This window comes from Bufo gargarizans, chromosome 9, assembly GCF_014858855.1.
Source record: "Bufo gargarizans isolate SCDJY-AF-19 chromosome 9, ASM1485885v1, whole genome shotgun sequence".
NCBI lineage: Eukaryota > Metazoa > Chordata > Amphibia > Anura > Bufonidae > Bufo > Bufo gargarizans.
The window spans coordinates 154,714,144-154,730,874 of record NC_058088.1 but is presented as its reverse complement, the minus strand read 5'-3'; the positions used below and the strand labels follow the sequence as shown (position 1 = coordinate 154,730,874).

The 16,731-nt window shown below is 41.1% G+C and overlaps 1 protein-coding gene across 1 annotated transcript in view; it reads right to left on the bottom strand.

Annotated features, from left to right (window-relative positions):
• ASTN2 (astrotactin 2) overlaps positions 1 to 16,731 on the bottom strand; it is an 859,422-nt gene that overhangs the window by 235,482 nt on the left and 607,209 nt on the right. The window contains exons 14-15 of the mRNA XM_044306147.1: positions 13,117 to 13,221; positions 12,100 to 12,279 (exon numbers count right to left, since the gene is read on the bottom strand). Coding sequence (XP_044162082.1) covers positions 12,100 to 12,279; positions 13,117 to 13,221 — 285 coding nt within the window. The remainder of the gene's footprint in view (positions 1 to 12,099; positions 12,280 to 13,116; positions 13,222 to 16,731) is intronic.

The window sequence follows — 16,731 nt, the reverse complement described above, 5'->3', positions numbered from 1 at the left end:
ACGATTCATTGAATATCCAGAGTGAAAGCACGAGGCTAAAAACGACCCTCTTCTTTCACTATCCTTGAATACTTCGTTGAAGTCCCCTGATGAGGTCTGGAAAGTAAGACCGAAACATGGCATGTAGGGCTTTGTAAATAGGGTTAGCATAGTATTAAGGCCCATACTGAGGGACAGGTTCAGTATGGGGTCGCCCCTGTCGGGGCGGGTGCTCCATGTGTGTTAGGCAGGTGTCCAGAATAGACCCCAGCCCTATTTATAGGCAGGCAAGACACAATAGGGTCTCATAGGAGTACCAACACCACCGCCAGACACCAGCATCTTGGTCACGCAGGTTCCGGTTACCATTTATCACCTGGACTGCCCTCCACAGGCCTTGGTATCCACAAGGCGTGGTAAGACCCACCCATTTATCTACTTAATGTGAGATAATTATCAGTGGAGGTACTTGTAACTTGTTGTCTTTCACCCAGTGGTATCTATATATTTTAAAGGACCTAGTAAAGGATATGTTTTAATAATTCTCATTCAAAAAAATAATTCTGTTAGAAAAATCCCAACAGAGGATCTTTTTCTTGGGGCAGAATTTCTTTTGTTAGGCTGGTAGGCCTGGAAGACTATTAGCCAGTATTACTAAGATTTAGGTAGATACATGTAGTATTGGCATGATTCAGTCCACTGGGAGTAGGACAGTTAGTGGGCAGGAAGAGATTGGATGAGAATTTTTAACTTTCTTTTCTGATTTATATAAATTGGTAGGTAAGGTGTCTGTCGAAGAGTCAATATTTGAGCCACATATCTTTTCCTAAATTATTGCGAGAGCAAAGAAAGGCGTTAAATTAGCCTATAACATTGGGAAACTTAAGGGTGGCCTTGGCTTTGATAAAGGGAAATACATCTCCAGTTTTGGGTTGAATTCCATTCAAAATGTGTCAGAGACATGGAGAGGTGATTCCACCGCAGTTATTGATGAATCTAATAAGGAGGGTAGACAGACTCCCTAATTCTATGCCTGAAGCCATTAATACTCTCATAAATAAAAAAAAGGAAGGCTAATATCTCTATTAAATACATATGTGACTGATTCTAGCTGTTTGATTGGGAAAAGGTAATAACAAATTCCTTCCTTAAATACATCCTGATTGGTCAGGATTAATTGCAGGGAAGCATGCCTTTTAAAACGTACATCATCTCTTTGCTAATATTCAGATGTCCGGATGGAGGTCCCGCTCTTTCCTGTCTCTAGACACCAGCAAGGCTTTTGACAGGGTAGAGTGGGACTTCCTTTGGACGGTGATAGAAAATTTTGGCATTGGAAAGAATGTTATAGGGTGGATTTGCTTACCTTATAATCTCCCCACTGCCAGGATAAATGTGAATGGTCAAGAGGTACTTGCCAAGATCTGCCCTCTCCCCACTGCTCTTCAACTTATTTATAGAACCACTGGTTATTGCCATTAGACAGGATAGTGAAATAAAGGGGTTTGGGGTCAGTGAACAGGCAGATAAGATATCCCTATATGCTGATGATATTTTAGGCTATATGAGCGATACAGAAACCTCACTGCCAAGAACTATCCATATCGTGGAGGAATTTGGTTATATGTTAGGTCTAGTGATCAATTGGGCTAAGACCGTCCTCTTTCCATTGGATAGAGTACATCTACCAGTAGAGATGGAGATAAAAGTTTTGAGTACATCTCAGTCATTCAGGTATCTGGGTATTGAAGTATCTGTGAATATACACTATTATACTCACCTTAATTTGATGCTTTTAATCTTTAAATTGAGAGGGAAAATGTCTACGAAGCTAAAGTTATTATTATCGCAAGTGGTTCTGACACAATTTTTATGTTTTACATGTTGGTTGAGGTGTATTGACACTTATTGAGAAGCTCCTGAATGAACTGATATGGGGCAGAAAAAGGGTGAAGATTAAGTTAATATACTTATATAAGCCAATATCCTAGGGGAGATTGTCTCTTCCATTCTTCAAATGTTAATTTATGCCTTACTGTCTTTTAATGATTATGGAGTGGAGGAGCAATCCTGTACTGGTGCATATGGTGAATATGTCTCCTTTTGATTATTTACTCTTTTGCAATGAGGGCTATTGAGATGTGGAAACCACAAGGACAGACCATTTAATATTTTCCTGAAATTTGAAAGTTATTCTTTTTTACTGCTCTTTGGGATAATCAATGCTTGAAGGAGTTTATCAAAGTGAAGGACACTTCCTTTTGGGGTAGGTGTGGGTTTGTTTATGTAGTACAAGTTGTCAAAAATGGAAACATTTTGGCAGCTGAGAAACTTAACACTCTTAAAGAGTTAGGGTTTAGTGGATATTTTAGATATTTACAATTACAGTTCTAATAACAAAGCACTTTTTGATATTCAGTCAAGTGAATGTGTGGATTTTTTGGTAAATGATGAGGATAATAGAGAGGTAGTGGCGGACAGATATATGAATTGTTACTAATGGGATATTTGGAGTCAATTAGTTTGGTCAAAAGGTTTGGATGCATGAGGTCTCTGGTATGGATAAGGAAACTGGGATAGGATCTCTAATAATTTAGGTAGTGTATCGAATTGTTTTAATCATGTTTTGGTTGAGTTTAAAATTTGCAGACTGTATGTGACCCCAATCCAACTGAAAAAGATGAGACTCAGAGATTTGGCACTATGTCATAGGTGTAGGTGCATAATGGCGGATTTTGTCCCTCTTCTTTGGTCCTGCCCAAAGGTGAGCCAATTTTGGCAATTAGTGTATAAAGATAGAAGATAATCTCAAGATGCAAGTTCCCTTAACTATTCAGTGTGCTATCCTTGGTCATTTAAGTATCTTGAAAATCTTAAAGGCTAAAAAGGAGCTCCTCAGAAAACCGTTCTTAGTGAGATTGGTTATTGCCAAACGTTGGATGTCGACTGAACCGCCATGTATATCAAAGTGGGAAAATTTTACGTATAACGTGAAAGGATATGAGAAATTTTTATACGCCAATAGAAAAAAAAACAATAAATGGAGCAATGTCTGGTCAGATTAGGATCCTAACTAACGATTCTATTATTGTTATTATTATTTTTCATTTTTTTTTTTTTCTCTCGCTCTCTCTAGTGGGCAGTCCTTGGGTAAGGGAGGTGAGAGGGTATTGAAAGGGAATAATGCCTTATCATTGGAATGTTTTATAAAGATTAAAAAAATGGATGAAAATCCCTCAAACAAGAATTGAAAGACTTTTGGGAAGATAAAAAAAAAGCATTTAGAAGCTGTGTGTGATACTTTCCAAAGTGGGTCCCACTAGGTACTGACCATGAAGGGTGCCTGAAGTTTTGCTTCAGGCCCTTTTCATTTTCTGTTATTTTTAAAATGTAAAAGTAACAGCAATTTTAACCTGGGGTGCCTAAACTTTTGCAGGCCACTATATTCTGCAACTTTTTGAGGCTGAGATTCTTGAGTGCAGGTCTTGATAAATTCCCCCAATGTACTTAAACTGAATGGTACAAATGTTTGTGTTATTGGTTTAGTTAAATTGTGTTTGTCTATAACTACGACGTAGCTATAACAATCAGACAACAACTTATAAGTAATCAGTGCGGAGATCCAGGTAATTCCAAAGGGTTCACATAATCTTTTTTGCAACTATAGCTTTTTTCTTCTGCTCATCTTTAATCCGGCACATGCGCAGAGATTCAAGCTTATGGAGCCTGTGTATGTGCATGTGCATGTGGTGAATGTTGTATGCTTATAGCTACCTACTGTAGAAAAGTAAATCAGATCTATCATGTCATAAAGATCATCAAAGGGTTTTGGCTGCAAATTTGAGACCTTTGTAATCAGAAATTCTCTTCTGAAGGGAAAAGAAAATCTTCTACAAAGACAAAACCTTCCTTTTTCATAAATACATGCTGTGTGAATATAGTATGGATGAGACTAAATGTAACATAATGCAAGTAATTAACGTATTCAAGAGAGCTATCATCACTCAATTATGAGGACACTTGAAGTCCAATAATGTGCCGCACTGCTGAAAACATTGCAATACGAAACTTTATTGAACATTTAAACTCATAAAGGGAAACGTAGAAGGATAAAATTACCCACTCACATCCTTAAAAGCAAAACATCAAAGAACCTGTGTTAGGACATGATCGTATATTATAGTGAATAACGGGTAATTAAGTTTCGAGTGGTTGTGCAAAGGATGAGATTTGTATATAAATATCAATAGTCTTACCCAGGGTATTGATATAGTGAATATAAAATGTGAAACAAATATGAGAAAAACAGTAAATGTGGTTTATCTTTGCTATTAAATCGATGACATTGAGGCAAGCAAACAGCCAATACGTTACGGCGTGCCACCTATTAGTATTCCCATATATTAGGCACAGTAAGAATGAAGGATATAAAAGTAGACAAGAGAAATAAGAAGAAAGCAATGTTTAATTCCTTAAGTGCCCTCCAACTGATTTCAGAGAGAAGACAAGCAGTATGCTGAAAGACAGGAACATTTCATGGACGGTGGAGGCATGCCGCAGCGACGTGCAGCAGTCATTTTATTCTGTATATATACTATATATATTTTCATTAGGAGCTTGAAGGTCTTGGAATGTCAATACTGGATGAGCCCAGGCCTGAATGTTAAATGAGAACTCCAAAGTAGAATGCAAATGATTGTTTTTTGGATGACTGAACCTCACAGCTGTGTAATGCAACTTGGATTTACGGCTCTAGCTTTAGCCATGTGTATGGAATGGTTGGCCAAGTGGCAACTAATGGTCCATTTATATGTTTTGACACATAGATAAGGCAGATTATAATGGATATGCAGCTGTGGTCTCCAAAATGATGTCCAAGTCATTACCATAGATAAAGTTTACTTGCAATTCACTGTATTTTTTTTACAGTGGGAGCTGCTTGGCTGCTTTTTACTCCAGTACAGGTCCTATTATACAGGTTAATAACATGTAAAAAGGGCCTCTCACGTAGCTCAATGTAAGGGGAAAGGGGGTCAAATGAGCATTGACATACGGTCGGCAGTAGATCCCTATTTACACAGGGCAATGTGCTGGCAATAAGTGATAATTTTAGGTGCTGCATAAAAAGGGATCACCTGATTGCTTGTTCGTTGGGTGATCGCTGGCACCTTTACAAGACCAATTATTGAGAACAAGCATTTGCACAAACATTCATTCCCAATAATTTGCCCGATCTTCAGCACATGTAAAAAACAACAAAGGCCTTCATATCTGGTCTGAAATCAACCTCTTGTCAAACAGGCTCATAAAGCTGTTATATCATGCCCCACATGCTGTATTCTGTACCCGGGAAGTTAGTGCCTGGACAAGCAGACTACTATTACATTACGGGACAGCATTATTATAATCTATATATATCATCCATGAAAAAAAGAATAATGATCGAGCAACATACAGTTCATATTTTATAGCAGCTGAGCCTCAGTAAGGGCTTCTGGAGATTCTCCTTACTGGGGTTGTCTTGCATAGACATCCCCTGTTCATAGGCTCTGTTAGTATAAATGGATGTCATGGGGAGGATCTTCTGCTCAGGACCCACCTCTATGAGCCAGAGTGGAAGCCGCTACCAAAGATGCTCTTGCTGTAGCAGATTCATTCATAAATTTTGCAGTTTTTATGCTTTTCCTGGAGTGTGAGAAATTGGTTCCTCAGCAGCATCAATCAATAAAAAGTGTTGCCTTAGTGGGACATCAGTTCAAAACCTTAAAGGGGTTTTCCATAATTACAGTACATTTTTACTTTGCTTCCGAAGCATATAGTACCTGTTGAACAACTCCTACTCGCCTGCTCCCCACCACTCTCCTTCGAGTGCCCGGGCCCTGTTTGGCAATCTTCTGGTTCCTGGTCTTTTTTATTATGGCAAGGGTACGGATGCAGAATGGTGCCAGGGCACAAAAATGGTGCGCTGGGAAACAGGTGAGTATGAGTTTTTTAACAGGTTACACACACTGCTAGATGCTGTGGTGCTAGATACAAATGGCCATAATATTGGAAAATCTCTTTAAAGTAGATCTACAAATCAGTCCAGCTGGAAGTCTAGTATAGGAACACATAACATACCCAGAGGGTCTTGTGTGTCAATAATGCGACCAGGAACCAATCAGATTCCAGGTTTCATCTTTTTAAAGCATATTAAGTATGGAAAATGTTATCTGATTGGTTGCTGTGATCATCACTGACTCTTCTCCAGACAAAAAGCTAAAAAAAAATGGAAAAGCGCAACATAGACTGATACCCATGTGACAGCGACGTATACCAAGATAAAAGGAGGAGGCTCACTAGGTGCTAGGTACATGAAGATGATAGTTAGACTTGCTGCTGGACTCTGTAGACCTATAGTACATCCAGGCTGAAAACCATGGATGCCCGGGAGTACAAGTGGAACATGCGAGGTAAATAGGGATACCGGTACTAGCGGTTTCCAAAACAGATGTATATACTGAGTAGAATTAAAAGTCCATATAACGTGTTTCGGTGATTAAGGACAAAGTAGGTTCTTAATCTGAAGAATATTACCTATTTTGTTCTTAATCTGAAGAAGGGGCAGGTCTCAAAAACACGTTATATGGACTGTTAATGCAGCTTTACAAAGAAGAATGAGATCAGATTTTTCCCAAATTAAGTTTATATTGACTTAGTATATGTGGTGTTTTATAATGCATTTTCAAATAAATTAACCACTCCTGGTACCCGGCAGGGATTGTGAGCAGCACCCCCATAATCTGCATACTGAGTGGCCTTTTGGCTGTTTCTCTTCTACTGTCCATAGGATCCTGTCTATGATGTGCTCCCCCTTTCATGTGAATTCTTCAAATAAATGACTATCCCTTTAATACATTTGTGGCTTAAATAGATATGGAATATGGATATGGAAATATCAAGCCTTTTTCTTTTAAGCTACATTACCCTATGCAATAACACGTACATTTTACAATACCTTGCGAATGATCGCAAAACACCACACTTCCTCTAGCATTTCTAATACAGAGGACATAGGTATCATGCTAAGAAAATGCTGTATGTGAATGCTATATAAGGCTAGGTTCACTCAGCGTCCCAGGGTCAGACCTACTGATTTAGGTACATTGGACATTATGATGAATAAGGTTTGATAGCTGTATGACTATTTCCAAATAGACAATCCAGAAATCAAAATTGGTGGGTCTCCTCTAGGGCTGATGGATATACACTCCTCAACATTGAAATTGCAAGACTAACAAGGACAAGCTGTAAGGTTATGCAAATTGAGGAAATAGCAGGTGTCGCTAAGATCTGCAGATAATCGCATTTTCAAGCACCTAGCTCCAATCTATGGCATATGGGAGAAGCATAAAAGCCAGATTGAAAGCAATAAATTCAAGTCAATTGGTTCAAGTCATGTGGGATGATTGTGCGATGCCTCCTGTTAACCTATGTGGCAGTTATCGTCACTTGTCGCAAACTGAGAGGGATGGAATTCTTGAACTGAGAGACTCTGGTTTATCACTCCAGCAGGTTGCCATGTGCCTACCCTGAGATGCCAGCCCTGTTCAACATTGTGTGTCCCGGGGATTGGAAGAGGAACAATAAACTTGAATGATAGTAAGAGGCAGACAGAGGCGACTTCTGCATGGATGGATTGTCTGTGTGTAGTGATCAATTCTGTACTGAAAGTGAAATTGAACATCTTATCCCAAGCTGAGTCTACACATCATTGTGTTTGCACATCATTGGATTACAAGTCAGATGTTCAGCTACAGGTGTTCCATTGACTTTGCGCCACCACTCTCAAAGGCTATCATGGTGTACAGCAATATGGCAATGGAAGCTGGAAGGCTGGAAGGCTCTTCAGCGATAAGTCTTGCTTTTGACTCGGACGCAATGACAGCTAGAGATGTGGCCAGTGTCATGAAGAAGCGTTCACAAGGGAATATCACACTGGTCCTACTCCTGACATTATGATATAGGGGTGGCATAATGTATAGTAGCCAGACCTCTCTAGTCTTCATTTCAGGTACACTAACAGTGTTACATTGACTTGGACTTGGAACCAGTGGTACAACCATTTCTCCATAGTATCCCAGGAGCCGTTTTTCAACAGGACAACGCGTGGCTGCATGGTGCTTGAGCAGCCTGAATGACCTAAATGTGCTACCATAGCCTACAGCGTCTTCAATTGAGCACATCTGGGACATCATTGGTTGGCCATTACAAAGGGAGATGCCAGTGAGCTGATCTTGATGACTTGCGTGCCCAAGTGCATTCCGCATGGCAGAATATTTCTCAGACAACTATTAACTTCATTGATAGCATACTAAGGTTTGTAAGTGCATGTGTTTCTGTGTGTTGTGCTAGTACTCAATATTGAATAATTAAAAATGTTTTGAATATTTTTTTTATCATTTTTATATCATGAACATGTTTATTGATACTCTGATTTCCATAATTCCATTAACTTTTCTTCTAGATGTTGCAGTTTCAATGCTGAGCATTGTTCCCTCTAAGCCTTGGCAGCTGCTGAGCAGTGTTGGCTTAGAGCTGGGCAATGCTCTATCAAAGGTGGGTGATATGAAACCTAACATAAGATAATTGTCACATTGGTCAAAGGGCATATAGTATAACCCTTATACCATGCCGTACAATATACAGTATAATCCCTACAGTACAGTATACAGTATAACCCTTATACCATGCCGTACAATATACAGTATAATCCCTACACCATACTGTACAGTATACAGTATAACCCTTATACCATGCCGAACAATATACAGTATAATTCCTATACCATACTGTACAGTATACAGTATAACCTGTACCCCATGCTTTGCAATATACAGTATAACCCCTATACCATTCTGTACAGTATACAGTATAACCTGTACCCCATGCTGTGCAATATACAGTATAACCCCTATACCATTCTGTACAGTATACAGTAGAAAGCATACACCATGCCGTACAATACAGTATAAGCCCTACACCATGCCGTATAATATACAGTATAACCCCTACATCATGCTGTGCAGTATATAGTATAACCCCTACACCATGCTGTACAGTATACAGTAGAAACCATACACCATGCCATACAATATTCAGTAGAAACCATACACCATGCCATACAATATACAGTATAACCCCTACACCATGCTGTACAGTATAACCCCTACACCATGCAGGAACAGTATAAGCCAGTGATGGCTAACCTCCAGCACTCCAGGTGTAGTTAAACTACAACTCCCAGCATGCTTTATTAATTTCTATGGAGTTCTGAGTACATGCAAGCAAATGTGCATCTTGGGAGTCGTAGTTTTACCACAGCTGGAGTGCCGGAGGTTAGCTATCACAGGTATAAGCCATACGCCATGCCATACAATATACTGTACAATCTCTACCCCCTGCTGAATCTGAATCTGCTTTGTCGACTGGCTACATTTCCTGATGGATATAACCTTCATACAGGTATCAATACTTCTGGAGGGCTAGGAGGAGTTGGAAGGGTTTGGGCATGGTCACGTTTGTCTCTAAGCTGGAAGCACTGCCTCCCCTTCTTGGTTAGAAGCAAGAATGGAGTGAGTAAAAGGAGCCATGACATCGCTGGTCACATATCACCAATGGTCACGTGGCTTCTTTTAGCCTGAATGCTGCTGTGTGGGTTAAGGGTTACGTTTTAGTGTTAGGGTGTTGGGTTCAGCCTAAATTACTGACTCCAGAGGGTTAGTGGAATAGGTTGATGTGTTAGGGTTAGTGGGTTGAAATTTGGGGTTCAGCCTTTATTCCTGACTCCAGGGGGAGGACCGCCATCTCCAGTGTGGCCTGCTCAATAGAGAACAGACACGATTACTGACTTCAGAGGGACATCCTCCTTTTACCCACCACATTCTAGTCTCACTCTCAACCTTCCTTCTTGCAATGCAGCAATTGTGTCCTCTTCTTCTTGTAGCAGCAGCACATCAAGAAGAAGGAGGCAGGGCTCGCTTTGAGCCCCGCACGGGAACGTCCCGACGCCAGCTTAGACATAGATTCAAGAAATCAATCACATCAAGTAACAGCTGTTTCCACCTTCATTACTGATTTTTGAATCCCATACACCAAAAATAGTAATTCTAACATTATTCTAACACAGATGTAAAAGATCATAGTGCTAAGAAGAACAGATACGCTGTAATCAAATGGAAACGTTATAGGAAAGCTATGTGATATGTATCATATATTATGATGTACATTCCTGTATTCTTTACAATATTCACCTTTTTTTCCCAGAATGTAAAGCTACAGATGGAGGTGTACAGAACACATGTGAAGGGAAAGTTGAAGTGTTCCCCATAGAAATGAGGCTGCTTCATTCATTTTACACCCTGCATAAAGTGCGGCTCTGGTTGGGAGTCACTTTAAATATCATCAGCAATTCTCTAACTTGTTATTATGGGAATAACTCCTTTTTACAAGCAGGAACCATTGCAGTACCTATAAAATAGTATTTAACCCCCTGGACGCTTTCATTTTTTAATTGCAAAAGATTGAATCACAATGGTTGTAATTAGGCTTTTTTCTACACTGATTGCCAGCGTTTAAGGGTGTCCTCTGGACCAGGATGCTGATGATCTATCAGATTGTTGGAGGTCAAATTTCTGCCTCCACCATTTAGCCGTTTAAATGGGCCACTGTGCTCGTGCATGCATTGAGGCCTCTTCATTGTTTATATTAACCTATATATACCTATATTACCTACCTGCAGGACAGCTACTTAGGAGCGACCGTGCAGAGTATCGCGGCTTCATCAGCTGCAATCCCCTGCAACACAGCTACGTAGACGGTGTTATAAGGATGGGAAGCCGACACCTGGGAGCCCGGCTGATCAGCTGTTTGACAATGCGCCAGCGCTCCTGCGTGAGCACCGCGGCCTCCTTTCAACTCACAAAACCCAGTGCTGTACATTGTATTGCGGCTGTGTTTGTTATCACGCTTAGCCCCATTCACTTGATGCTCCTAGGCCACATAAACGTGTCGTCACTAGCCTAGGAAAAGCTTAGAGAACACTGTGGTGCTACTGCAAGTGCCTTCTCAGCAGGGGCCCCGGGTGTCGGCCGCCCACTGATTAGATACTGATGACCTTCCTAGAGGATAGTTCATCCTATTAACATCTCATAAAACACCTTTAAGGTGGAAGCCACCACAGCGCTCACATTGGTGTCATGGCCCCTTCGAAGAGCTGATGGGTGGTTGTCAAGAATCTGACATTGGGCTATCCTTTGGAAATGTATGACCAGCCCCATTTTCCCCCTTCAATGACAGTTGAACGTGGCCATTGGTTACAAAGGGGCTGTCTTTATACAACGTTGGTAAAGAAACACCTTATCAGAGGGTGTTGGAGTTCAGCATAAAACTACGATAAATATGATAAATGAAAAAAGAACCACTACCTGTAGATACCCTGCCTGTTTTACAGGTAATGCTTCTCTTATTAATTTGTCACACTTTCTCTTGCTGACCAGTTTTTTCTGCATAACGATGTAGTTACTCCATCACTAACCCTAAGTTCACACCTGAGCGTTTTACAGCGCGTTCCTACGCGCTGTAAAACGCTCAACAAGGAGAAACCAATGCTTCCATATGGGAATGGTTCTCACCTGGGCGTTTTACAGCACGTACGATCGCGCTGTAAAACGCCCGACGCTCAAACAAGTTCTTGAGCTTTTTTTTTGGGTGTTTGTCGCGTGTTCCCGTACATAGATATTCGGGAACGCGCGACAATGTGTGCACGCCTGTCTCTGTATGTGCGATTGTAAACGCCCGTACAATCGCGCATACAGAGCGCTCGTTTCAGAACGCTCAGGTCTGAACCCAGGGTTAAGGAAACCAAAACCTTTACTGAAACTCTCCATTTTCAGCCCTGCTTCTCAGAGTGCTGTGCACCGTCAGCTTTTACCTGCTCTGCGGAGTACGGACCCATACAACGTATATGAGATCTGGACTCCGCATGCTGGAAAGGACGAGCATATCCAATAAAAGCAAAAGTTTAGGTCCCCTTTACTATCAAATATATTCTTATATCTTAGGATATATTTTTTATCTTACCTTTTTGATACTGAAGCCACAGTTGCTGTTGAACTTTCTTACTGGGGAAGCGGATGGTACAGGTAAGCTCTGAACCGTAAAGTGCCTCGGAAATATAATGAGAGCCGTACATCTGTAGTATACTTTGTAACTCTTCGCGACTACTGTGGGGGCTTATCATTTTTAGCACATTGGCAAACCCTGTAATGGAGGTTTGTGCAATTATTTTCTGCATTGTAACACAATGTAATACTTGATAATGAATCGTCTTAAACCAGTCAAAGCACAACACAAATAATGTATCACATGGGAAATGGACTAGGTTTGACAGACTTCTTCTTCACAGTTATATGAAAAGAACCCTCCAGCTAAAGCTGAGGCGCTGTGTTTTACTTAGCACAGGGCCTGAGGAGGCGGTGTATGACCCTAAAAGACATTTTAATTAGGGCCAGGAGAGTGTTTATTCAAAATAAAATAAGGCACTCACTTACTGAAGGCTGCACCGTTACAGCAGTAAGGCTCATATCTCCACGCCTTCTGGTTCCCAGCTGACAGGAAGTGTGATGTTCCATCCATGGTCACATGTACCACTGCAGTTAATCACTGGCCTCAGCAGAGGCGTGTCCCCAAGAGGCATGTGATCGCCTGCGCAATGGGGGGTTATGCCATGAAAAGTATCTATAAACTATCCACAAGATAGATGACAGTTATCGGATAGCAGTGGGTCTGACCAATGAGACCCCCAGTGATCCTGGGAGTGCCCACGAGAGGCCACTACTCTATTAACTGATGGTGTTCTGTCTACATCGGGGTAATTTACTATTGATTTCAGAGAGTTCTTGGGATCACTGAGGGTCCTTGTGGTCACTCCCCCCCTCCCCCAAGTGCCAATATTGTCACCTAGGTCACAGAGACTTTCATGGGATAACCCTGTCAAGTGGTTATTCTCATAACATCCTATAATCTTTTTTTATTTTTTATTTTTTCAAGGTTCTTTTCAGTAAAACTTTGAAAGAAATAATCATCAAAAGAACTGACCTGTGGACAATGAAATTGAGTTGAGCTTCACTTTATAGAGGTTGCTGCGTACTCTCCATTGCTGCACAACAGGGTATCCCATTGCTTCATTATATCTTACTTCACCTAATAGTAAGCAGGAGAGATGTCAGAAGATTGGAATCATACAGCACATTTTCTTATGTATTATTTCTTGGCTACGGATACCTGGCGGACGCTGTTTTCTGCACCGCGGTTTCTGATGTATTATGTGTAACGGTTAGAAGAAAATACACAATACTACTATTCTCCCTCACAGTCGAGGATGTAGATTAGCGAGGCCAATGCTTTGCAAAATCCGGCCACACATTAAAAATCTAATCATAGAAACCCTCCAGTAAAACACAATACACGTGTGTCGTAAATCTTCGGGTAGCATTCACTTTTACTGCGGATAGACGGTCACGCAGCTGCAAATTTTGGCGATCTTAGATCCAACAGCCTATGGGACATGACTGATAATTTCAGAAACAAGAAGCAAAAGGGGAGACATGAATCTAAGACCAACATCCTTTGTTGCTCATATTAGCCAATCACAGAACAGCTTTCATTGTTTACTCTGCTTTTAAAAAATGAAGACTTGCTATGGACAACTAAAACAGTTTATATTTTTTTTCATCGGGAGCCCGCCATGGTTTATTGCCATCCTTTCTTGGCATAGTCGCAGCCTCCAATTGGAAACAATGGGGAGCATTTTGGTTGGCATTTTTTGCTGTAGAATTTGCGCCAAATTCAGCTGTCAAAAACATTGTGCGAATGGACCATTAATTTTCATAAATCTCCCCCAAATTGTGCTGCCAGAGTTGCTGTTTAGGACATGTTGAAAAGCAACATCAGGGATGGCCAACCTGAGGCTCTCCTGCTGTTGCAAAACTACAACTCCCAGTATTCCCAGACTGCCTAAAGCTATCAGCCTACAGCAGGGGATGGTGGAAGTTATAGTCTTACAACAGCTGGAGAGCCGCAGGTTGGCCATGCCTGAGCTACATCATGCTGCTCGATTGAGAATATATGTGAACTGATTTCCAAGGTGGTTGCAAGAAATCAGACTTATGGTTCCTGTTCATGTACTTAATTATTAGTCTTTCCTATTGACGGTTGTTCCAGACTGCAAAGATCATCTACTAATGAGTAACATCTAGTGTGGGTGTCTTCATTGTCTCGTTAAAACCAAGTACATATTAGTAAATTCCATTTCCAACTGAGAAATGTGGAGTGGATGTCAATATTGCTGGGCTACAGCCCCCCAAAAATGATGGTGCATGGTGGTCACATCAAGGCTATGGTGGACTCAATGTTTTGGATTGGTTCTGCTGCCAGTCTAGTTTATAGACAGATTATAGTATTCTAATAATCCAGCATATACCTGGTGCCTACAATCTGCAATGGATCAGCAGTCAGCAAACAGTCAGACCTTGAGGAAGTTAAAGATTGGTGAAGACCTTCAGTAAGTACAACCCCAATTCCAAAATAAGAATGCAATGATTTGCAAATTTCAAAGGCCCGTATGTTATTCACAATAGATCATAGAACATATATCAGATGTTGAAAGTGAGACATTTTACTATTTCATTAAAAAATAAATTAACTCCTTTAGAACTTGATGACAGCAGCACATCTCAAAAAAGTTGTAATCTGGAGGAATGACTGGGTATAAAAAGAGCATGTTAGAGAGGCAGAGTCTTTCAGAAGCAAAGAAGGGCCGAATATTCATCAGTCTGAGAAAAACTAAAAATTGTGGAACAGTTTCAAAAAGACGATCCTCAACATCAAATTATGAAGACTTTGTATATCCCATCATCTACAGTACAAAACATCATCCAAAAAATTCTGAGAATCATTTAGAACAGACTGAGACAAAATGGAAAACTGTTCTGTAGTGAGATGAATACAAATTTGAAACCATAGACGCCGTGTCCTGCGAACTTAGAAGGAGAGGGACCATTCAGCTTGTTATCAGCACACAGTTCAAAAGCCTGTATCATCTATGGCAAGAGCAGCTTACACATCTGGAAAAACACTATCAACGTTTTAGAACAACATATGTTCCCATCCACACAACGTCTCTTTCAGGGAAGGCCTTGCATATTTCAGCAAGACAATACTAAACCACATACTGCGTCCATGACAACAGCATGGCTTCACAGAAGAAGAGACTGGGTACTGAACTGGCCGCCTGCAGTCCAGACCTTTCACCAATAGGAAACATTTGGCACATCATGAAACGAAAAATCCAGCAAAGAAGACCCAGGACTGTTGATCAGCTAGAATCCTACATCAGACAAGAATGGGGCAGCATTCCTTTCCAAAAACTCCTGCAATTGGTCTCCACGCTTTCCAGACGTTTACAGGCTGTTGTTAAAAGAAGAAAGGAGGCTGCACAATGGTAGACATGGCCTGTCCCAACTTTTTGGAGATGCATTGCTGCCATCAATTTCTAAATGAGTGTATCTAGCGTGCCAATCAACACTCATTTAGGACATTTTAATGGGAAAGCATCGTACTGTATGAGGATGAACCCTCGTCCCCATACAATTTGCATATTTCAGCAACACATCTTCTATTTACATGAGATGTGCTGCCCAAAAAACTATTTTTATGCCTACATCAGCTCATTACTGGACAGCATGGCCCTGGGTTCACAGTGTAAATCGACTCACTGGGGTTGATGGAGTGTGGACAAAGTGAGTTAAAATCCTATAAGTGCTGCAATCGTCATCAAATGCATAATCTAATGAGCTGGCTAACATAAGAGTTTGCTGGTGAGAGGGCTGCTGTCTACCACAAAAGCCATGCCCGCTCTGTTGGAAGTGATGTTGGCGATCATCATATTTGTAGCCTACGTCACAGGAACAGATTGGTCAGTGTGCGAAAGAAAATGTAAGATTAGTAACTGATTCATCCCCATCCAGGGCCGTAACTATCACCGTAGCAGCCATAACAGTCGCTCCACGGCCCGCTGCAGGGCACTTGGGCCGCTAGGCCCAGGACATTAGGAGGAGGACAAATTATTTACTTTCAGGGCTCACCACCCACAGCACCAGGGGCACAGAAGACATATTCTGTCCTGTGTAACATAGCCCAGCACTGGAGAGAATGAAGTGGTAGTGAAGGACCTGAGTGATGTCATCATATGACCAGTGCTGGAAGAGACAGAGCTCAGCAATGCAGAACATAAATGGTGAAGGACCTGTTGCATGTCACGATGTGAAGAGGCAGGGCTCCTGTGCTGTGTATGAAGGAGAGTTTAGCGGTTTCCCTTCCTCTATAATGTTGTCAAATACTAGAAGTTGTAATTCTTTCCTTATACTCACTCCCTGTAATGTCCTCTGATAGCCCATAATAACAGTCTGGTCAAGCTTGGAATTGTAGTTCTCTCTTCTTCTACCACTCTCCCTATAATGTTTACCGATGCCCTATAATAACAATCTGGACATGACGGGAGTTGTATTTCTCCTCATATTCCTCTGCCTATAATGTCTACTGATGCCCTATAACAGGATGCACAACCTGCGGTCCGGGGGCCACATGCTGCCCTCAATATCATTCTGTGTAGCCCCCAACGATCTGGTGACAGACATGTATGTCTAGGTCTTG